General features: G+C 46.4%; 1 protein-coding gene and 1 non-coding gene across 7 annotated transcripts in view; one reads left to right on the top strand and one right to left on the bottom strand.

Annotated features, from left to right (window-relative positions):
• The window catches only part of KDM2B (lysine demethylase 2B), a 113,992-nt gene that overhangs the window by 44,215 nt on the left and 45,440 nt on the right, over window positions 1–24,337 (bottom strand). For all 6 annotated transcript variants that reach the window (XM_061141963.1, XM_061141962.1, XM_061141965.1 and 3 more), the window contains 2 exons: window positions 19,421–19,547; window positions 16,635–17,119 (listed from right to left, as the gene is read on the bottom strand). In XM_061141963.1, coding sequence (XP_060997946.1) covers window positions 16,635–17,119; window positions 19,421–19,547 — 612 coding nt within the window. The remainder of the gene's footprint in view (window positions 1–16,634; window positions 17,120–19,420; window positions 19,548–24,337) is intronic.
• TRNAC-ACA (transfer RNA cysteine (anticodon ACA)) lies at window positions 11,051–11,122 on the top strand. The gene has a single exon. It is a non-coding gene; the product is annotated as a tRNA-Cys (tRNA).

The following is a 24,337-nucleotide window of genomic DNA, read 5'->3' on the forward strand; positions in this document are numbered from 1 at the left end:
AGTCAGCAAGCAAGCCCTAGGTCCTCTCATCCTGGTGTGTAAAGACATGTCTTTGTTTTTTGCATCAAGGTCCCTAAACGTAAGTATATACTCAGTCAAATGGGCTGTGATGGACACACTTCCAGACTTTGTGCGGGCCTCCCACATGGCACTTCACGGTCACTCCTTTGTAGGTGGTTTCAAAGCTTTACAGGGTAATCCCGACTTTATCAGCTTTTGGTGTTGTGTGCAGCCAACTGCAGAACCTCGTTAAGGTGTAAGATGTCACTCCACTGAATTATCCCTACCCAGTAAGGCAACCAAGATTCAGAAATGCTCCAAGGATTTGGATGCCATCCCAGACCAAGAGGGCAGAGCCCTGAACCCTGCTCTCTGGCACCAGACTTCCTGCCCCATGACCATGTCACACACGAGATTTGGGGCTGCATCCACACCATGCCATAAAAAAGTGTTGAGGGATGGACAGGAAACTCTTACTGGTCTATTCTGACCCCGACTATTAATTTTTGGATTGTACAAAAAACACTCCTGCAGAGACATCCAAGGACAGAGTAAGTTGCACTGGAGCACTTAACAGGAAGTGCAAAAGAGCTCAGAGAAGATAAATGTAGGTGAAGATGATTTTAACTCACTTTCCCTAGTCTTCACCAGAAAGAATCCAATTCACTTCTAATTTATTCTCCTTATTTTCCTGCTTTAATTTTCAATTGGTTGCCTGATTTTTCAAACTGTGCTTTATTACCTCCAACACACCTGAATAACTCCCTCCTCTTCCCACGGAAGGAGGCCAACAGCAAGGTCAGGGGTTTGGGCTCCGGGTTCAATTCTCAGCACGTACAACTTTCTTTAACTCCAACAGTCAACGTCAATGATTTATAAATGCTGTTTTTATAAAATGTCTTGGTTCACTGCGATATCCCCCAGCCTTATACAATGACTAACCTACGGTAAACCTCCAGTAAATATCTTAAAAAAATGAAGCCACAAATCCCCAAAGAGGGACTTTCTGCTGAATGTCTGACCTCAAGTCTGTCAAGGTTGACACACACAAGCGAACTCTGAGAGACTATCACAGCCAAGGGGCGAGAGAAAGGACACAAGGAAAAACTGAGGAAAACTGAATAAATTATACACATTACTTAACAATAATCTATCAATACTGGTTCATTAGAAGTAACAAACGGACCATATTAAGGTAGGAAAAGGAACATATTAAGGTGGGGGAAACTGAGGGTGAAGAGTATGTGGAAACGCTGTATTACAATCTACAGAATTTTTCTGAAAATCTAAAACTGTTCAAAAACACAAAGTAACAAATTACACTTCTAAAACAATTTTTAAATAATTTTAAAACAATAGCAATGAGCAAATAATCATTTTAAAAATGCCAATCAGACAGTAGTAACAGTTACAATAAAAGAAAACAAGATTCTTAGGCTGCCAATTTTGCTAACACCTATGCAGCATATTTAAAAAGAAATAGAACAGAAGAGAAACAAGCAGACACGATTCATCTCACGTATGTACTTCACATGGAGCATCAGAGGCAACCAAAAGCTGGGGCAGTGGCAGCGATCGTGCCTGGAGGAAGGAGTATTTCATCACTAACATTGTTTTTTGTTTGTTTGTTTTGGGTTTTTTTTTGGCTGCACCACCAAATCTTAGTTCCCCAATCAAGGATACAGAACCCGTGACCCCAGCAATGGAAGCGCAGAGTCCTAACCACTGGATTGCCAGGGAATTTCCACTGACAGTGTTTAGAATTGCCAATTCCTGGTGATGATAAAAAGCAAATCAACTTTTTATCAGCTTCTTTTTTAATTATTGCTTTCACAAACACTGCAGACACTGCACCCCTCAGAACTTGCATCTGAATGGGTCATTTCCAGGGCCCTCTCCCCACCTCGGTCCACTTCTTGGAGTAGATGGAACTAGCCAGGTTGAGAGGTAACTGTAAACATCAGGAGGGCAGGCACCTCACATTCTGTTGAATGAAAGGATGAGAGTAAGAGGTACTGAGGTCTTGCTCTGTGGCGGGTTATGTCCACACTCTCATCCAATCCTCTTGACCACCCTGTGGGATGAACTATCATTTCCACAGTGCAGATGAGAAGGGCAGGGCTCAAGGCAAGAAGGGAACTGTTGAATATCACTCAGCCAGGAAGGGGTGGAGACTCTTGACAACCTGGGCTCTTTAACCTTGGCATCATTCAGCCCATCTCTGAAAAAGGGAATGGAGCTGTGTTCACAGCTACACTGTTCACAACAGCCAAAAAGCAGAAACAACCCAAGTGTCCATGGATGGATAAATGGATAACATACAAACCATGAAATATTATACAGCCTGAAAAAGGAAGGGAATTCTGTCACATGCTATAACACGGATGAACCTGAACGACATTAGGCTCAGTGAAATAAGCCATACACAAAAGGACAATTACCACATGATGCCACTAATATGAGGCACCTAAAGCAGTAAATTCATAAAAGCATATAGTAGAAAGCTGGTAGCCAAGGGTGGGGGGAGGGGACAAGTGGGGAGTTACTGTTTAATGGATATGGAGGGGATTTTCTTACTTTAATTTTTTTTCTGGATATAGAGTTTTAAGTTTGGGAAGATCAAAAAGTTCTGGCTATGGATGGTAATGGTTGCACAACAATGGAAATGTACTTAATGTCACTGAACTGAACACTTAAACACAGTTAAAATTTTATGTTATGTGTATTTTACCACTGGCTGAGGGGTGACGAATCCACTCGCCAAAGCAAGGGACTCGGGTTCAGTGCCTGGGTCAGGAAAATCCCCTGCAGGTGGGCATGGCAACCCACTCCAGTATTCTTGCCTAGGAAATGCCATGGACAGAGGGGCCTGGTGGGCTGTAGTCCACGGGGCTGCAAAACAGTGCAGACACTACTTTGCAACTAATAACAATATTTTTAACTATTATATTTTAAAATATTTTTATCTGTTTTTAACTGGGGAGGAAGAAGTGGGGCAAAGCAGTCCCTCCCTAAGGAATGGATCCAGGACTTCCCAGAATGGTGGTCCAGTGGTTGGAAATCTGCCTGCCAATGCAGGGAACATGGGTTTGATCCCTGGTTGGGGGAGATTCCACATGTTGAGGAGTAACTAAGCTGGCGAACCACAACTCCTGAGCCTGAGGCATGCCTAGAGCCCATGCTCTGCAACAAGGAAGCCTCCACACTGAGAAGTCCACACACCACAACAAAGAGGAGCGCACTCTCATGGTAACTAGAGAGAGGCTCCCTGTAGCAACAAAGACCCAGCACAGCCATAAAGAAAGAAAGGAATGGATTCAAGACCGTCTAGAAAGTACAAGTTGGGTACATACTACCTCTCTCGTTAAACTTCTGCTGTTATGCCTGGGACAACACTAGTTTTAGGGTCAGAAGATCTGGGACAACCTGTGTGATTTCAGGTAAGCCACAGCTTCCTAATGTGTGGTCCTGGGGTAGAACAGTGATGTCTGCACATTGATAGGAGGTTACGAAGCTGGAGCATTTGTTAGGAACAAATGCCTTGGAACATTTGTTGAGTGCTTGCCCTAAACGTTAAAATAATCCCAACTGGGAGACTTCCCTGGTGGTCCAGTGGTAAAGAATCCACCTTCTATGCAGGGGATATGGGTTCAATCCCTGGTCTGTGAACTAAGATCTCACATGCCATGGGGCAACGAGGCCCACAGGCCACAACTAGAGAAACCTGCACGCTGCAATAAAGACCCAGCAGGCACAGCCAAAAAAGAAAAAAAAAAAAAAATTCCTATCTGTGGGGTAGGACTGATTCTCCCTGTTTCACAAAAGCAGAAACTTGAGAGAGGTTCAGTGATATAGTTCAAGGTCACACAGCTGAGAGGTGGGCGGAAGTTGGCATTGACCTGGTCCATCTGACGACAAGCCTAAGGAGTAACACTGGGTGATAAAGCCTCAGGAAATTGTGGTAGCAACCTCTCCAGCTGATCCTACCCCATTATTAAAAAGACACCTAGGAGAAAATCTGGGCTTATAGTTACCATTCAACTCACAAATACAGAAGTGAATCACTGTCACCTATTCCTTGCAAATAAGAGAGAACTAATTTGACTACTAATGCCTTTATAAAGCATCTCAAACAGCTCCCCCCAAATCACAGAAGAGGTTGGCACACCCTCCCCCCCATATCACAGAAGAGGCTTGCATGACCAAATTGGGCCTGCACAACGATGAAGTTTTGTTGACATTTCATGGTTCTTACTAACCCATATGAATTTCACACCCTCCTTCACAATACATCAGTTTGTTTTATCTAAAAATAATGTTTCCTGCCCACCCCCCAAAATCATTAACAAAAAAAGAGCTTTTCAGGAAGATAGTGCATGTTTAACCAAAGCTTATATGGTTATGAATATATGTACAGATACCTTGCCATATGGTTGGGGGGGGGGGCAGGGCAGAGGACTTCCACAGGACTTTCTGCCCCCACCCCTCATCCCAATCTTTAACTCTAGGCTGGGGATGACAAACTCAAATGCCTCTAGGAACCAATCAGGTAAAATGAAAAATATAAATGGACCAGAAAGATAAGAGAGTGGTGTGGTCACCTATGGCAAACTAGAGACCACATGCCCTGTTTAAAGATAGCAGATGCTTCCTAATTTCAACCTATTAACCTCCTGTGGGAATAAAAGCCCCACTAGATCTCTGATTTTCCAAAAGAAACCTAAGATCCAGAGTTTTATTTGAAATCTCTCCAATTTCAAATGTTGGCGACTGAAAATTTTTAAAAAATAAAAAATAAACAACACTTGTGAGCCAAATATATCTGTGGGCTGGCTTGGGCCATGGGGTGACCAGTTTACAAAGACTGCTCTGCATATGACTGAAAATAATGACTGCTTGCCTTGGTGTGGTTTGAGTTTCCTTCTGAACTGTCTCAAGATTTCCTGTCACTTCACTATCAGAGCTGGAGTCAGTGACTCACAAGCATTAAAGTGAGGCAGGCCTCTTTAGAGGAATGTCTGGTTACAAAATCTATTACTGAAGTCATAAGTATATTAATAATTAAGACATAATTAAAATTAACAGACACCTCCCCAAGTATCCTTGAGTCGGGGGATCTCAAACTTCCCTGAAGGAAGCAATACCTCTCCATGTGTGGCTGTCAGTGGCCACCAGGGGGCGCTCTGGGCCCTGTCCCTCAGGGAAGTATTGTGTTCTCATTTGTATGTGACAGGCTGCAGGAAGAGGAGATTATTCTAATTGGACATCTTCTCTCTGAGAAATAAATTGCGCTGAAGGGAATCATGTCACTGGCTTCCCTGGGCTCTGCCAGAATTTATACACTCCCTGGGGCTCTTAGAAGCAGAGACGAGGAAGCCTGGGTGCCTGCACCAGCCCAGCACTCTTTGGGTTATACCATACAAGCCTTTTAGTAGGAAATCACAGGGCAGGGTTTGCTAGAAAGAGAAAGACTGGGGTCACCAGGCCCTTTCTGCTAGAAACTGCCCTGCTTTTGACCTAACAAGATAACCACAGACAATGGATAAGCTGGGCTTCCGCTCTTCCTGATGCCAACTTCTCTCAAAAAGCTTAATTAGTCAACAATGGATTCAGGCCCCATGCTCCCCAGAATGCGGCGTTAATAATTAGAAACTGCATCTATAACTGTGACTAAAAATATCAACACTGTGACAATAAAGCGGAGGCAAGCATCAGCAAAGCAGCACTAACCACAGGCCTGTAGAGGGAGAGTAGCACGGCACGGACTAGCTCAGGCTGCTGTTGGGGGGAACTCAGCAGTCTCAGGGGTCCCTCCTGGCCACAGGTAAGGACCCCTGCAAGCAGGCATCAATGCACCTTGGGTCTCCCAAGATCCCTCCCTCCACTCCAGCCCAACCATCTTGTTCAATTCAGTTCAGTCACTCAGTTGCGTTTCACTCTTTGCAACCCCATGAACCATAGCATGCCAGGCCTCCCTGTCCATCACCAACTCCCAGAGTTTACCCAAACTCATGTCCATTGAGTCGGTGATGCCATCCAACTATCTCATCCTCTGTCGTCCCCTTCTCCTCTTGCCCTCAATCTTTCCCAGCATCAGGGTCTTTTCAAATGAGTCAGCTCTTCGCATCAGGTGACCAAAGTATTGGAGTTTCAGCTTCAATCAGTCCTTCCAATGAACATTCAGGAGCAGATCTCCTTGCAGTCCAAGGGACTCTCAAGAGTCTTCTCCAACACCACAGTTCAAAAGCATCAATTCTTTGGCACTCAGCTTTCTTTATAGTCCAACTCTCACATCCATACATGACTACTGGAAAAACCATAGCCTTGACTAGATGGACCTTTGTTGGCAAAGTAATGTTCTGCTTTTTAATATGCTGTCTAGGTTAGTCATAACTTTCCTTCCAAGGAGTAAGCATCTTTTAATTTCATGGCTGCAATCACTATCTGCAGTGATTTTGGAGCCCCCCAAAAGAAAGCCAGCCACTGTTTCCACTGTTTTCCCATCTATTTGCCATGAAGTGATGGGACTGGATGCCATGATCTTAGTTTTCTAAATATTGAGTTTTAAGCCAACTTTTTCACTCTCCTCTTTCACTTTCATCAAGAGGCTCTTTAGTTCTTCTTGTGCCTGACTGCAAAAACCCATCTGTACTGTGTTGAACTGCATCTCTCAAGAAGATATGTTCAGGGGATTCCCTGGCGGTCCAGTGGTTAGGACTCTGCGCTTTCACTGCCAAGGGCCCAGGTTCAACCCCTGGGTCACGGAAGTGCACAAGCCCCGAAGTATGGACAAAAATAAAGATATGTTCAAGTCCTAATTCCTGTTACCTGTGAATGTCACCTTACTTGGAAAAAGGGTCTGAGCAGATGTAATTAGTGAAGGGATCTTAAGAAGTAATTTTGGATAGGGTAGACCCTATATCCAGTGACTGATGTCTTTATAAAAGAAAGGAGGGGGGCTTCCCTGATGGCTCAGTGGTAAAGAATCCACCTGCCAATGCAGGAGACATGGGTTTGGTTTCTGATCTGCGGCTATCCCACATGCCTCGGAGCAACTAAGCCCATGTGCCACAACTACTGAGCCTGTGCTCTAGAGCCTAGACCCACAACTACTGAAGCCCATGTCCCCTAGAGCCCGTGCTCTACAACAAGAGAAGCGACTGCAATGAGAAGCCTGTGCACCACAATGAAGAGGAGCCCCCGCTTGCCACAATTAGAGAAAAGTCCGCACAGCAACAAAAACCCAGCAGAGCAAAATATAAATAAAAATTTTTTTTAAAAAAGAGAAAGGAGAAGAGATTTGAACAGAGACATAAAGGAGAAGGCCATGGAGAGACAGAGGCAGAGACTAGAATGACACAGCCACAAGCTAAAGAACTCCAGGCAATGCCAGAACCTGGAAGAGCAAGGAAGGATCCTCCCCAGAGCCTTCCCAGGGAGCACACCTCGATTTCTGACTTTTAGCCTCTGGAACTGTTATAGAATAAATTTTTATTGTTCTAATCCACCAAGTTTGTGGTCATTTGTTATGGCAGCCCACAGGAAACTAACACACCATATTTGTCCTAGTACATCACAATTAAAGGGAGCTTCCCTGGTGGCTCAGTGATAAAGAATCCGCCTGCCAAAGCATGAGACTCGAGTTCTATCCCTGCGTAGGGAAGATCCCCTGGGGAAGGAAATGGCAACCTACTCCAGTATTCTTGCCTGGAAAATTCCATGGACAGAGGAGCCTGATGGATTAGAGGAGCCCTGTCTTGTCCTTGGAGTCACAAAAGGAGTTGGACACAACTCAGAGACTAAACAACAGCAAATATCATGATTAAAAGCTTATTAGCTACATGATTTGGGCAAATCACCACATCTCACTGAGACTCAGGTTCCTGTCTAAGAAATGGAATAATAACTGTCCCCATCTTGCCAGGATCATAACGCATGAAAGGTATTTGGCATGTGGATAATGCTCAATAAACGTTGCGTGCATGCATGCTAAGTGTCTGACTCATTGTGACCCTATGGACTGTGCCAACGTCTTGTGCATTGGCAGGCAAGTTCTTTACCACTAGTGCCACCTGGGACCAGAAACAAATATCAGTCAATCTCTTTTGGCTTATGCCATATTTCCAGTTGGGATACGCTGTTCCCATTCTCTGTTTGCAGAATTCATCCATTTAACAAGTTTTAAGCATAGGGGGAAAAAATTTTTAAGTTTATTTAGTTGGAACGACAGTTTAAAAGCTGATTTAGCAAAAAAAAAAAAAAAAGTAATTAATTAATTAAAAAATAAAATAAAATAAAATAAAAGCTGATTTAGCTATACAACTAGAGGGGATAAAAATGTGATTCAGGGACCAAGAAGGTAATTTTAAGCCAGAAGGACCCCTAAGTGGCATGGACCAACATATCCATTTTTCAGGTCTAGGGGTACACAGGTGTCTAGAACTCAGATCTTCTGCCCCTCACTGGTCTCCTACATTCTCCTGAGGTGGTACCAGTAGCGGACTCAGAATACACGTGGCTTATTTGGTTCCTTAGGTGACAGGCCTGTCTCATTTATCCCTGCATCAATGCTCTATCCATTTACAGCTCATCCAAAATACCAAACCCAGGGCTCAGTATAACATGCAGCCTCGGGCAGAAGAGCCTCAGCGACTACTGGAGGCCTGACTCACTGACCAGGCTGAATCTGGTTGTTCTCTGTTTTCTATACTCTGGGTCATCTTCAGGGTGTGAGCAAAACAAGCTGCAGCCCTCCCACTGGCTTCCTACCTTCTGGCTCCCCTGAAGCAGGCAGGGTATGATGACTTTTAAAAAGCCAACAGTGTTGAAGGTCTGGGTTCTACATCTTACTGTTTCACAAAAGAGCAAGACCCAGGAAGGGCAACTTAGATAAGCAGGTGTGTTCTCTTGCCCAGACCTGATGACCCCAAGGGAGAAAAGCTGCACCTTCCTTTTAAAGTCGTGAGTTTCACACACACTCTCACACTTAACCCTTAATGAACCTGCTCTCACTCCACAGTATCAGCGAGCTCAGCTGTAGCTCACTGAGCACTTAAAGGCCCTATTCTAAGGCTTTTTTAATATGTCACCTCACTAAACTCGATGAGACATGATTCTTTCTATCCCTATTTTACTATATTCCTCCAGAGCGGTCAGCTGATTAATGGATGGTGCAGGGGAGTCAGCCCGATTCCAGAACCTTTGGTCTTAAAAGATAATACCTGTTTGGGTGATGCACTCTTATTTTGGATTGTTTCCCATTTGGGTTTTGATGAAAGAGCAATACCACTGATCTCTTTTTTAGTGTTTGAAAATAAAAATGGTAACACCTGAAAGCAGGCACCCCTCACTGTCTCTTTCAGCTCCTTGATTCCACTCTGCCCCACAATTCTATGCAGCCCCATAATTCTGTGCAGTCCCATAACTCCATGCAGCCCCATAATTCCTTGCAGACCCACAATTCCATGCAGCCCCATAATTCTATGCAGTCCCATAATCCCACACAGACCCACAATTCTATGCAATCCCACAATTCCATGCAGACCCACAGTTTTATGTGGCCCCATAATTCCATGCAGCCCCATAATTCCATGCAGTCTCACAATTCCACCAGTTGCATAACTCTGAGGCTCCATAATTCCATGTGGCCTGACAACTCCACCAGTCTCATAATTCTGTGAGGCCCCCACAGTTCCATGCAATAAGAAAGATGGTTATCCACAGTGCACTGGTGTTTCCACCCTTAGCCAGATACTCTGGCAGCCAAGGGAGCATGGAATCATGTAAAAGAGAGCTTGCCATTATCTTAATTAACAAGGACAGCTGCAGAATCACCTGGCAAAAACATATCTAACAAACACTTTCCCATCTCCTATCTCAGTGGTGACTACACACTTAGGCTCAAGTCCTCACAAGCTTGCAAAGCATCTGGTTATTTTCAAGTCATTTACAACTACTTAGAGTAATGCCCATATGCCCTCCTTCTCTCCCATCAGGAGCCTCAGCTCTCTCCTTGAGTTCTAGTCGAAAGTATAGACTCTTCAAGGAAGAACAGCATGCAGGTCAATTCCCATCTCACTATGAATTAGTCTGTCCACCGATTAATAGTTGCCAATCCAAGAGAGAAAAGGGAAAAAGACAATGCACTGAATTGAATAGCACGTGTGTGTATACACACACACACGCACTCAAGTCAGTCATGTCCAACTCTTTACGACCCCATGGACCGTAGCTCTCCATGCCCCTCTGTCCGTGGGATTTCCCAGGCAAGAATACTGGAGGGGCGGGTTGCCATTTCCTCCTCCAGGGAATCTTTGCCCCTCAAAATTCAAGTGCATGTAAAACTTCAGAGTATGACCTAGTTGGAAAATGGGTCATACTGGATTAGAATGAGACCTAATCTACAGACTGATGTCCTTAGGAGAAGAGAAGACACACAGAAACACAGACTGCCAGTGTAAAAACTGTGGCAGAGACTGGAGGGAGGTAGCCACAAGCCCAGGAACTCTAAGTATTGCCAGCAACCAAGAAAAGCTGGAAGAGACAAGGAAAAAATCCTCCTGTAGAGGCTTCAGAGGAAGCATAGTTTTGATTGCAGACTTCTAGTTCCCAGAACCAAAAGACAATAAATTTCTGTTGTTTGAGCCAGTCTATGGTACTTTCTTACAGCAGCTCTAGGAAACTAATACAGGTGGGAATCATTAACCCTTAAGCAGGGATAGAGACGCTGAAAGGCAGGGAAAGAGCACGGGAACAGTGGGGAGCTGGTCAAAGCCAGTCTGACTCTCCTTTGCCTGCTATCTAAGAATGGCTAATTTTTCTCCGAGGGCTTACTAAGAGAGCTAGGTGCTCATTACCTCGTTGTCCCACACAATAATTCAGTGACCGAGGTCCCTGTTATTATCCTTATTTTACAGTGAAGATACTCTGATGTCAATCAGTTACACACTTAAGAATGGCCAAGGAACCACAGAATCCGGGCCCTGGAGGAACACAGCACGTTTAGTCTAATATCTTAGATTTACAGACAAGTACACAGAAAGGTGAGGCTTCCCTGGTGGCTCAGTTGGTAAAGCTTCTGCCTACAACGCAGGAGACCCGGGTTCAATCCCTGGGTCGGGAAGATCTCCTGGAGAAGGAAATGGCAACCCACTCTAGTACTCTTGCCTGGAAAATCCCATGGATGGAGGAGCCTGGTAAGCTACAGTCCATGGGGTCGCAAAGAGTCGGACACGACTGAGCGACTTCACATTCATTCATTCATTCAAACAGAAAGGTGATGTGACTCGCTCAAGACCGCACGGAAACAGCTAAGAACAGAAATCAAAATCGAAGGAAAGCATGTTTCATGTCCCAATTTCCTGTTTTCCCATTGCACACAGGCCAATATCCTGCAACCCTAGCAGAATAATTGTCTTAAAAGAGAGTCAGGCTCCTCTAGTGGCTCAGTGGGAAAGAATCCGCCAACCAATGCAGAAGACATGGGGGTTCAATTCCTGATCTGGGACTATCCCACCTGCCTTGGAGTAACTAAGCCTGTGAGCCACAACTGCTGAGCCTGTGCTCTAGAGCCCAGAGCCCCAACTACTGAGTCCACATGCTGCGACTACGGAAGCCAGTAAGCCTAGAGCCTGTGTTCTACAACAAGAGAAGCCAATGCAATGAGAAGCCCCTGCTCACTGCAGCTAGAGAAGGCCTGCATGCAGCAACGAAGACCCAGCGTAAACAAAATTAAATAAGTATTTTTAAAAAACAGATACAAAAAAGGAAGCTTTAAAGGGACAAAAGCAAGTATGAACCAATTTTTTTAAAAAAATTCATATATATATATATGTTTATATACATTGATGTGAGGGAAAAAGCTCCAAAAGTATGTTCAGCAGATGACTAACAGAGGTTATTCTCCAGGAAGTGAGAACTGAGGAAGGAGACATTTTCTATACTGTAACCTGTAATGTTTATTAAAAAAAACACAACACCAATCACTTAAGATTATAATATTATACTCAAAACTTCCCTCCCCACCCCTTGGCCATGCAATGTAGCTTGCAGGATCTCAGTTCCCCAAATAGGCACTGAAAACCCAGGCAACAGCAGTGAAAATCTCAAATCCTAACCACCAGGCTACCAGGGAACTCCCTACACTTACAACTCTTAGATATATGAGCTATACAGAATAAATAAGTCCATAAAGACAGAATGCAGGTTGGGGTGAGTGGGGAAATGGAGCCTGACTGCTGATGGTATAAGGTTCTGCCTAAAGTGAAGAAAAAGTTCTGAACTAGACAGAGATAGTGGCTGCACAATACTGTGAGTATACTTAATACCACTAAACTGTACACTTTAAAATGGTGAAAATTAAAAAGAAAAGGAAAAAAAATGGTGCAAATTGTAAATCTTCTTTCTTGAAGAATCTTCTTTCTTCAAGATTCTAAGCTGGTGATCTAGTCAGTATAATTAACCAACCAATGAAAATGGTAAATATATGTTACCATAATTTTAAAACGTACCTTATGAATGAAAGAAAAAGAAAAGAATTTCTGGTAAAAGCTAAAACCTAGCCATCTGGAGACTGACATTAATATTAATACTTTGAGGAGTGTCTCTAATCCCAGGGGCTCTGGTTACCATGAGCCACCATTAGCAGCCATCTCTGAGGCCTCAGAGAAAGAGACAGAAGAAAAGACATCATCTTTTTTGCCACAGAAGTCAAAGATCATGGCTGATCAATCATCAAGGGGGAACCAACACTGGTGAGAAACACAAATCGTTCAATAGTAGTGGGAGCGGGGGGCATCAGCTAAGAATTCTATCTGGAACCCACATTCCTAAGCTGACTTTTATTTCTCAGCCAGTGCAAAAGAAACCCCAACATCTGAGAAGAGAGAACAAAAGGACCTAAAGCGTGCAGCCAGGAAGAAGCTTTTCACCCTCTATGATAACACACTCATTCTAGAAGCTAGTCTTAGGTTCAAAATCTCTTCTGGGTCTCCAGGGACTGGGAGGGGCTGATAGCCTGACCAGACAGCCAGGAAGTAGCTCTCCCTACTCTGGAAAAGACGATTGGTCCACTTCCCCCACACAGGCCATACAATACTCAGAGATGAAAGCAGAGGCTCCAATTTTCCTGGGGCTTTAAGGAGACTTGTCCACCCAATTTATAAGCTCCTTAGCCTGAAAAGGCTTTCCTCAGACAAGACTCAAGACCATAAATATCTCTGAAGACAAGTTAAGTCAATAAATAAGCTAAGTTGGCTAGATTATACCAAAATGAGATGTGTGAGCCTAATGGTAAGCCAACACTCAAAAGGCAGTAGGGAGTGGTGGGGACTGGGGTGTATAAGATCACTTGCTACTCATTTCTTGCTGCTTAGAGTCAGTCATCTGGAGAAGGAAATGGCAACCCACTTCAGTATTCTTGCCTGGAGAATTTCATGGACAGAGGAGCCTGGTGGGCTACAGTCAATGGGGTCACAAAGAGTCGGATACAAGTGAATGACTAACTTTCACTTTCAGAGTCAGTCAGAAACATAAGCCAGGATAGCCAAGATATTTTATATAATTCTCTTGATTTTTTTTCTTTTTCATTTACTCTTCTGATTTTTTTAATGTTGGCAAATAATTACAAAAATATGTTCAATACCGCACAGGTCAAATGCCATGCCTAGAGGCTAGATTTTGTCCTTAGACTACCAATTTACAGTCTTTGTCCCAGGACCAAACAAATCTATTGCCTGTTCTGTAAAGAATGCCATTAGCAGTCAGCTTAAGACTTTCTTCCTAAATTCAGAGTGGCCTCCGAGAAGAGAATCAGTTTCTCTACAGCAGCCAAACAAAGCATGGTCTAGTAGGTAAGCGCATGGACTTTCCCATCAAGCAGTACATGTAGCCTTGAGCAAGTTACTTAACCTAATCTGTACCTCAATTTTCCCATTTGTAAAATGGGGGTAACAAAAGTAACACAGAGGATTGCTAGGAGATTTAAATGAATTTATATATGAAAAAGACCTATAGGAGCACACAGTAATTGAAATCCATTCATTATCACACATCATCATGAGCTACCATTGAGCCCCAAGGTGGGGGTTGGGGAGGAAAGAGGCTGGGATTCTTGAAATTTGTCTAAGCTCCTACCCCAGGCCTCCTTCACACCATCACGGGCCTAGGCTGAATCTAGCCTCAGAGGGCCATCAGGTGGGCACAGGTGAGGGATACAAGAGGCTGAATCCTATCCCTAGAAAGAAATCTGACCAACCAGGGACTAGGAACACTGCACATGAACATAAAGTAAAAAAGGCTCTCCACAACACTTCCTTTTCAGATGAACATGTGTTTCTTAAACTCATTTACAACATTTTGGAACTCTAATGCTATTAGTGATATTATTATTGATGAAAATACCTGCTTTCATTTTACAGGAACTTAGAAGAGAAAAGTAGCCACACTGCACAATTCTAAGGTTTCCTTTAGGAAACCCAATATCTAAAACTCCATTCCACAAGATTATAGGGTCTTAAGCCTGGGTTCAAGAGCAGGCTCACGAGTCCAAAACCCTCTGATACTGCATGCAAAATTTTGTGTGTGTACGCGTACTTTCATGAAACTCTCAAGAGGTCAAGCAACCTCCAAATCAGTCAAGAATCAATTTAAAAAAGATCAATTTGAAAGTAAAGATATGCTTTGCAGGGATATTCATCACAAAGTTCTTTTACTTGGCAATTTCCCAGAGTCATAAGATCTGAATTCACAGCATCTACAGGGAATACACCTGCTATATAAAGTGAGATATACCTGAATTAATGATCCTGTACACCAGCTCCCTCTGCTGGTGGTACCTGTTAAGCTATCTGACAGAGCCCCAGGTCTCACCTCCACCAGACCCCAAGAGTTCAGCCCTGATCACTGAGCACCTCAAGGGCAGCAGAACAGTCTTAATATTTCTATATCCCAGGATCTGACATGATGTTTTCTAAGGGAACAAATGTACAAATCCTGGGTTGAGTTTGCAGCCATCAAGCAAGAGACTTGAATTCAGTTTTCAACTCCAGTGGGCAGATGGATTCACTTGAGAATCAGACATCAGAGAAGGAAGCCCAAACATCTCTGAGGCCTCACACCCAAAAGCCTTGCCAATGCCGTGATAGGAGGCAGTTCCACACAATGATATTCACACAGGCACTCTGAAGGCTTCATCCTGACCCTACTGTCCAGATATAGGTGACAGAGCTGTCACCGCAAGCAGGTCATTTTACCTCTCTGAGTCAACTTCCTCGTCAGGTACCTACCACCTGCTGAGCCCTGCTACCTGGCAGGTAGTAAGCTTTCAACAGATGGTAAAGAAACTGCCAACAATTCAGGAGACCAGGGTTCAATCCCTCTGTTGGGAAGATCCCCTGGAGAAGACAGTGGCTACCCACTCCAGTATTCTTGCCTGGAGAATTCCACAGACAGAGGAGCCTGACGAGCTACAGTCCATGGGGTCGCAAAGAGTAGGACATGACTGAGCAACTAACACACACACACATATAAGCTTTCAACAAATGTTATGATTACTACCAGACAAGGTCTCCCAGTGTTATTTCCTATTTCTTAAATACACTTCATGTTTGTACTCTGCCTAGAACAGCCTTCCCCCATCTGAAGAACTCTATGTAATCTCTGAGGCCCAACTCAAATCCCCTGTACATAACTGTCCCAGAGCCCTGGCCCTGATGCGGCCAATGAATGTCCCCTTACCCCACTCCCATGACCTGGGTGCACACAGTGGCACTCAATTCCCTGCCTCCCAATTTCTTTTTGGCCACACCGCAAAGCTTGCAGGATCTTAGTTCCCCAAACAAGGACTGAACCCATGCCACAGTGGTGAAATCACCAAGTCCTGGAGACCACCAGGGAATTTCCTCCTGATTTCTTTACCTGCCTGCTTCCCATTCCCCTATGGCCAACACAGCTGGTGCTCCATGAGCTTGCTGAATAATTAGGCTCTGGGAGGGAGGTGGGAGGAAGGTTCAAGAGGGAGGGGACATATGTATACCTATGGCCGATTCATGTTGATGTATGGCAGAAACCATCACAATGCTGTAATGTAATTATCTTCTAATTAAAAATTAAAATTAAAAAAATAATAATAATTAGGCTCCACTTGGAGACCTCTCAATCCTGGTGGCCCACCTGAGATGGTCACCTAGAGGACAACCGGGATGAATGCCCTATTCACATGAAACAGAAGCATGCTCTGGGGCAAAAAAGCCAGCCCAAGGCAGCAAGTCTCCTTGACCATGATGTCAGGAGTTTGTCCCCAAGCCCAACCACAGCACTACTGGTGCACTCTAAGTAGTGACACCTACTGCCCTCAATGGCTGGGATTCTCAACACGTCCTAAGAGGCAGTTCATTGTCAACTGCAGAGCCAGCTTCCACTATGAGATCCCCTTGCAGGGATCAAAATGGTGGCCTCTACTCAAACACCCCAGATGGGCTTGTTTGGACTCGAGGTCCCTCTCCACACACGGATGTCCCCCCAGGACAGCCTGTACCAAGCTCCCTGGAGCTGAGCTACCCTCGAGAATCTGCATGTTGAACAAGACCTGCCCAGCCCTCCTTAGCTGCCCAGCCCGAGGCAACCCCCTTGCCCACCTTCACACCCTCAAGGAGGGCCTGGGGGTCCTCGATGCCCTCGGGGACACACTTCTTGTTCTCCGGGAGGGATTCAAGTTTCTCCACCAGAGCTTTCAGGCCCTTCAGTTCAAACTCGGTGAGGTGGGTCCACTTGGCAGAGACCTCAGTGGCGGGAGAGCCAGTGGGCGTCTTGGGGTAGTCGGTGGGCATCGTGGCGGACTTCACGCTGTCCTCTGACTCGTTCGACAGAGTCCTTTTGAGGAACCGCATGGCAGGGGCTTTGGGCTTCTTCCCGGGGGCCTCCTGGTCCTCGGACGGGGTGCTGGTGGGTGAGGCAGGGCCATCAGCAGATGCTTTGGGGGTCTTATCTGCACCCTCCTCCTCTTCCTCCTCTTCCTCCTCTTCCTCCTTCTCCTCCTGGGGCTGCTGCTCACAGGACTCCTCCTCCATCTCCAGCCAGGAATCAGATGAGAAGCCGTCTATGCTGGGCTTTCTTGGGGCATCTAAGAAAGGGGTCGGGGCAGGAGGCATGGAAGGAGAATGTCACAAGAAAGAGATGAACACCCCAAACTCCCTGCTGGAAGTCCCTGGAAGCCCCACTCGCTGTGCCTCCCCTTTACTCTGCACATGGAGCTCCTTCTGACGATTCTAATGGCCTTTGCCTCCCTCAGGCCCTAGAAAGGCTGCCATCAGCCAGGCAGAGCTCTGCTTTTCCCCAGTTGTGTGCATCCTGACAAGTTGCCTCACTTCTCTGAACACACCTGGTATTGTATCTTTCAATATGGGAAGAAAGTAAAGCAAAAATGAGCACATATTAAACGATTCCACTCATATGCAATGTCCAGAACATGAAGAAACTATACAAAGACAGAAAGTAGATTCGTAGTTGCTTAGGGCTGAGGTCAAGGGCATGGGGTGAGAGGAGGACATGGTAGCTCAAGGGTACAGAATTACTTTTGGGATGATGAAAATGTTCTAAAAACTGACTGTGCTGGTGTCTGCACAACCCTGACAATAGACTAAAAATCACTGAATGGTACATATTTAAAAGGGTGAATTATATGATATGTGAACTGTATCTCAAGAATGCTCTAAATACTTCCCTTGAACACTCATAGTGAGCATTAAATAAGACATCACAGAGCATTGTTCCTGGCACACAATTAGCACTCAAGAAATGAGGCGTCCCCTAAATATCCCCCCTTCTCTTTGGTAGGGGGAAACTGGCAAGAAAATTGAAGAGAAATGTGGGTACCAGTGACCCAAACGTGGCCTTAACACTTCTATCAAGCCTGGAACAGAATAAGGAACTTTCTTCTATGGCCCTAAATTTTCAAGTGAGAGCGGTGACTCTCTTCCGGTCCTGGGGACTGCCTCAAAATCCAGCCTCTGGTCCCCAAGGGAACATGTAGCTACTGCAACCACAGAGGTCATCACACTACTTCAGGATCATTTCCCATCTCCTACCAGGCTGGAAGCTCCCCAAGAGGAGCCTGTGAAGGTCTGGATATTTTTGAACACCTGAATCATCTAATAGGGATGAAACGTCACAACAGAGCCCCCCCCCGCCCCCCGCTCCAGAACCCAAGATAGAACTGAATTTCCAAAAGGCACTCCCCAGTCAAGAACCCCCACCAGCATAAACATTGGTTCTCCATCACATGTCAAGCCTGAAACCCCTGGAAGTCAGGACAGTAGTCAAGGGAAGGAAGGAAGAGGTTTAGTAAGAGGAAAAAAACAAATCTAAATATCTTGTAAATCGCAGCAGAAATTGTTCAGGCCCTAAAGGAGATGGGCCGACCCCATTTTTCTATCCCATGATGAGAAAGATGCAGTGAGTGAGGCACAGTGACTCTAGCATCCAGAAGAAACCCTCGACTGTAGCAGCTCAGAGGCTGAGGGGAAGAAGCATATTCTTCCTACAGATCGCTCTTTGAGGTGTCATAAGCTAGATACAACTTCAACTTCAGGGTGGGTGCCTGTGTGCCAAGATTCAAGGACTGAGCCATTTGGGGGTGGGGGGTGGGTGTGATGTCCCTTTAAGTAATGGCAGCCGGGTAGGGCGTTGCAGCTGCAGTTATAAATGCTCTCTCCCTGCCTCTGTCAAAAACCACCCACGGCTCTGCCAAGCTTGCACCCCCAACTCCGGTCAACCCCTCCTCTGGCTTATAACTGACCTGGGTTTTGGGGAACTGGTTGAATCTCTTAGGCCTGTTTCTATATAGACAAAAATCTAACCTCTAGTGCAGTGAGAAAAAAAATCAGCTGGTGGCCAGGGAGGGATTAAAAAAAAAAAGAACCAGGAATCTTTATTCAGTGGGGGCCCGTTTCAGTAACCATGCCAGGGGACTAGTCCCTCCCCATCTCTGTAAAATCAACCAGTAAAACCTGGCGACCACCAAGATGACTCTGTTGGAGGTCATGATTTCCTTCACTTACCACTATTTCAAGTGGGAAGCTAAGAAGGATGACTTCCCTGCCCCTCCTCAAGAGTCTCTAGGAATCTGCCCAATAACACTGGCTCAGAGGAATTCCTGGAACCCAGGACTCCCAAAGCCCCACTGAAAAAAATTACTTCTGGGAGGGGATATATGTATATGTATAGCTGGTTCATTTTGCTATTCAGTAGAAACTAACAGAACATCAGAAAGCAATTATACCCCAATAAAAATTAATCTTTAAAGATAAATAAATAGAAATACTGACCTAGAGATGGAAAAGACAATAACACTGCTGAGTATTAAAAACAAAAATTATTCCTGCTGCAGCTGAGCCGTTGAGGCAGCCGAGCAAGGCTCACTCACCAATAAGCATTGATTCTCTCTGGTATTCCTGAGTGAGGTAGGACCGCTGGGTCATACAGTACACGTATCTCTCCAAGACATACCAGCACATCTCATAGTAGAAGGGGTAACGGAATTTGGGCTGCACCTGAAAGCAAAGATCCAGAAGCAGAGGTCAGTTTCTGGGGGTCAGAGGGGAAAGGCGGGAGAGAAGGGCACTGGGGTGGGGTAGGGGGGTAGTTCCTGGGAGTGGGAGTCATTTTCATCATCTTAGCAAGAGCACAAATGGTGTGAAGGAAAAATGGGGGGGGTGGGCTGGGGCGGGGGTATGGGCTGGAGAGAAGGGCTGAAAGGGGCAAGATACCAGCATGCACGAATGAGGAGGAACAGCGGGGAAGAGGCCTATGTGAGAGCGTCATTGCAAAGGTCCTCGAGCTTTGCGCAGGGAAAGCTGTACGGGGTCCACTTTATGCTTCGGTGAGATGCAGAGAAACAGAGGTGTCCCCTGATCTGATGGCGGAGTGCGCGGGTACCTGAGGCTGCGAGCCCCTGCCTGATTCTAGCTACCAGAGCCCGTTCTCCAAAATCCTTGCATAGATTCTACCACCGGTCCTTCCCACCTTGAAAAACAGAAATCAAACCCCAAACCTTACCCATTTGCAGACAGGCTGTCAAGCATCTCCTGTACTCAGAGGAGGAGGCCACAACAGACGGACCAATGAGGATGGAGGGGGTGTGGCCTCTCCTGCCATCGGGGGCGGGGCCTCAGAGGGGCCCACCTCCTGCGCCTCCCCCACGACACCGGGCACTGCCAGCCGTATCTCCACAGAGGACTCCCTCTGACACAAGTCCCCGGTGTGACCTGGGACCGTCCTAACACTGAAGGACACACCCCCCGGGTCTGGAGCAGGCGTCCAGCTGGAGATCCCCTTTTGACTGTTTCTTACAGGAGAGGAAGTATAGGTGCAGAGAGCTTGATGCATCAGAGCTGTGAAAAGGCCAGGGCCCCAGGGGGATTCCAATGGTTGGCAGCACGGGTTCTATACAGATGAGATGGCAGCAAGAGATGGGAAAGAAGCAATAACACTGATGGCCCTGGCATGGAGGAGCCTTCCAGAAACTACATCCCGAGCGGGCGAGGGTGGTGGGAGATGGTGTCTCCCACAGCTGGGTCCTCTTCTCCGAGACCACACACGGCTCCCACACGTCCACATTCACTCCCGGACCCTCTCACCGAGGATGCATCTGCCTTGAGGGACCTGTGCGGGGGCCAGAGACCCCCTCCTCACCTCTCCTGTCCTCTAGGAACTCAGGGAATTGGGTGTCAAGGAAGCACACTCTCCCACCTTGCTTTGCTGACAACCAACGGGTGACATTCTACATCTGGGAGGAAGGCAAATACAGACAGACTTAAGACGCTCCATCTACTCCATCATCCCTAAAATCTGGTCTTCCTGCCTCTCTTGGTGTCCATCCGGACAAGGCCCCCACTCTGCTCTCTGCGAGTCCCAGTTCCAGTTCCCATCCATCCCGGATCCTACTGACTCAGTTTCCCAGCTGCAAGACCCTGTCCCCACTTCTCCCATCTGCATCCTGGGTCCATCTGATCTCCCTGCCTCTGGGGGATGGTATGCTTTAGGATGAGATCCTGGCTGCCGCATGCTTTTGAGCTCCTGGGGAGATGCATGGAGTTGGGAATATTATTTAGTGGTTTCCTTGGCTCCAGCTTACTTTCCCAAGAACCCCAGTTTTATTGCTGGGAGAATATTCATCGTTTTTCACAGTCATTGGATCAGTGTCCTCCAGAGTTTGAAAAGGAGAGAGGCTCTTGGGCCTGTGGCCGTCCTGGCCTCCTGTGAAGAGAGTTTGGGGAGGGGGTGGTTCTCAGCCCCACCCCACCCTCACTCCAGAACAAGGGCCAAGAGATTTTGAAACAAATCATCAAAACCTACAGAGCAAGTTGAGGACAGGCAGGCCTGCCTCTTCTCAGACCCTCCCCTCGCATCTCCTGACTTGATTGATAAAACTCTCAAGTTCTTTTGACTTTTCAAATTTGGGAAACCGTCTGAGCCACTCGGCCCTAATGGGCACCATGGCACCTGAGAATCTTTCTAGATTAGGAAAAAAATTTTTTTGTAGTTCCGGAGAGGAAGATAAGTCTCCCCTCATCATTGCTGAACCCAAGGGAAACCAGCTGGGTGAAAACAAATGCTGATGAAAGAATTTTTTTTTGTTTTTTTTTTTGTTTTAATTTTTTTTTTCCAAGAGAGCACCGCAGGAAACAAAATTTGCAAAGAATTGACTTACAAACAGGTTGTCGCCTTCCACCCTTCGCCTTCAAAAGGTTTCAGCCACATGCCTGGGAACATTAAACACACGATTGCTCAACATTACTTGTTGACACATTCGGAGCCTCACCAAATTGAGCTGATCATTGAAAGGCAAGGCAGTCAGAAAGCATGCAATGCTCCCAGCCTGGGGGAGTAATCAATCTCTCAGTGGGTCTCAAGGGGTCAGTTTGAGTTCCCAAAGGTCCAATCGAGTGGCACCTGGCCTAAGCCCTTCCTCCTGGAGCTGAGTGACCTCAGGAGATCAGAACCAAAGATGTTTCGGTTCATCTAGAACCCCAAGGTCTCAAGGACTTGAGACACTAAAATATGAGGGTGGGTGGAAGTGTCTTAAAAATTGTTTTTCTCCTGGAAAAAAAAAAAAAAGTCAATGGAAAAAAAAATCCAATGGTAGGGGAAAGGTGAGAGGAAGGATAAATTATCTGCAATTTCCAAATAGATTCGCTAGCTGAGAGGGAATGGGGCATGTTGGCATTACCTTTCCTGAGAAGGCTGTTTTCACTAGAGCCATTGGGGGGGAAAAGAAAGATAAATATGAGAGACGGCAGTTTAGTGATCAATTGGACCATTTCTATCCTTTATCAAGCCAACTGGAGTTAAAAATATGGAGTGAGAGTTGTTGAGATGCTATCTTCAAATAATAAACATGCGACACATCCAGTCTTTGGTTAGCTCTTCACCCCTCTGCTTATCTTTAGAATGAGAGAGGGAAGATGGTCAGGAAATGAAAAACACCAGTCCCAGAACACCTACACCTGTTCATGCTTGCTTTATGGGCAGCAGGGTGATCACCTCTCATCCAGCCCAGAAAAATTCAAATCATGAGAGCCAGACATGCTTCCTAAACATAAGAGAACATTGGGGTTCCCCTGGTGTCTATGGGGAGGTCCCCCACCTTGGGCCACAAAGGCAAATGATTTTTCTAAATCAAGCCCACACCCTAGGGCTTAGAGACTGATGGTTTCCTCTGTCCCGCCCCCAGCATTTGGTTTCCAAGCAAATCCATGTTTTCGGACTCTCGAAAAACTATTTTTAAATGGCCATAACCTTCTTAAGAAAGCTCACAGGGATATAAAGAATTAAGCTGTAGCGAGCTGACGAGGAGCAGCCCTGGCATTTTATCTGGCTTCCAGGGCTCTCTTCCCAGCATCTTTTGTCTGCTTTGGCTCCTAAGACATAAACAATTGGGCCTTGTAGCCAAGCCCTCTCCAAAGACCAGAAATCAAAGCAGATTAAACAGCCTGCTGCTGGTTCCCGCCCAGCCTGCGCCCCAATCCCCCCACCCCACCCCCGGCCTCTCCCCCTCAACCCCCCGCCCATCCACCTGCTTCAGAGAACCAGATGGGATGCCCACTGAGACGACAGGGAACGGTAGGCCTTGGGGGAGGGGGCCCTGCCGTGCTCATCTCCATGTGGGCGCGATTTTCCACAGCAGCTCAGCTTGGCGCTGGGGGTTCCACTTCATTACCCTCCCTCCCGCCTCCTGCTGACGGGGGAGGGGAGCTGGGCTCCTAACAGAATGACAACAGGACCCCAATCCATGGAGAAGTAAGATCCAGATTCCCTCGGGGGAAGCGGGGACAGCTGCCAAGTGAGTTGCTGAAGCCTTTAGAAATATCCCAGCCTGACTCTGGCTTTCAGGAATTGCCTGGAAAGTTGTGTGCTTGACTTCTTTCTCCTTTGCTCTCCCACACCTACCCGTCTGCTCGCAAACAAACCGGTCCATTCTTCAGGGGCTGGCCAAAGGACAGTTGGCCAGAGTCCCAGACAGCACTTGACCCAGACTACAAGTTGACCACTGGCACCCAAATGGTGCCTTTCTCTAGAACGCCATGGGGCAGCAGCCTCCAGACCAGGGCTGGGACTGGCCTCCCCAAGACCAGGAGAGGGATGGTCGGCAGGCAACAGAAGAGGGGCACAGAATTCCACAAAGCAGGACCCCTGGGATCCGGGCATCCCAGCTGCAAATCCACCAGGCTGAAGATATGCACGCGCCCTTGTGAGCACACCTGCCCACTGAACACGGCATAGAGTGGTCCCCAGGGAACCTGTGGACGACGCTCCTCAACATCGGGACTACTAAAAAGGTCAGTGCACACAGAGTGGCTAAGACTTTGACCCATGCATGTGATTCCAGGCAGACCAAGGCCCGGAAACAAGACCAAGAAAGGCAGGACCCCTGAGCACAGAGCATCTGCTTCTATAAGAGGGTCCACAAATGGCAACCCTCTCTGGGGCAAAAGTCACTTCCAAGGCAAAGCCCGAGATGGCCGGGTGTGGTCCTCCCATACAATGAAATATAATCAAGCCATGGGAACAAAGCAATGACAAACACCACAACCGTAGATGAACCTTGAAGATGCTGCTAAGTGAAAGAAGCCAAACAGAAAAGGACAGGTTATACCATGCCATCTCCATAAAATATCCAGAACAGGCAAATCCAGAGACAGAAAACAGACCAGTGACTGCCAGAGATTGGGAGGGGGGAGTGGGGAGTGACTGCTACTGAGGACAGGGTTTCTTTTTAGGGTGATGAAAACCCCTTTGCATTAGAAGTGATGGCTGTGCAACATTGGCACATGCTAAACGC

This window comes from Dama dama, chromosome 5, assembly GCF_033118175.1.
Source record: "Dama dama isolate Ldn47 chromosome 5, ASM3311817v1, whole genome shotgun sequence".
Classification (NCBI taxonomy): Eukaryota; Metazoa; Chordata; class Mammalia; order Artiodactyla; family Cervidae; genus Dama; species Dama dama.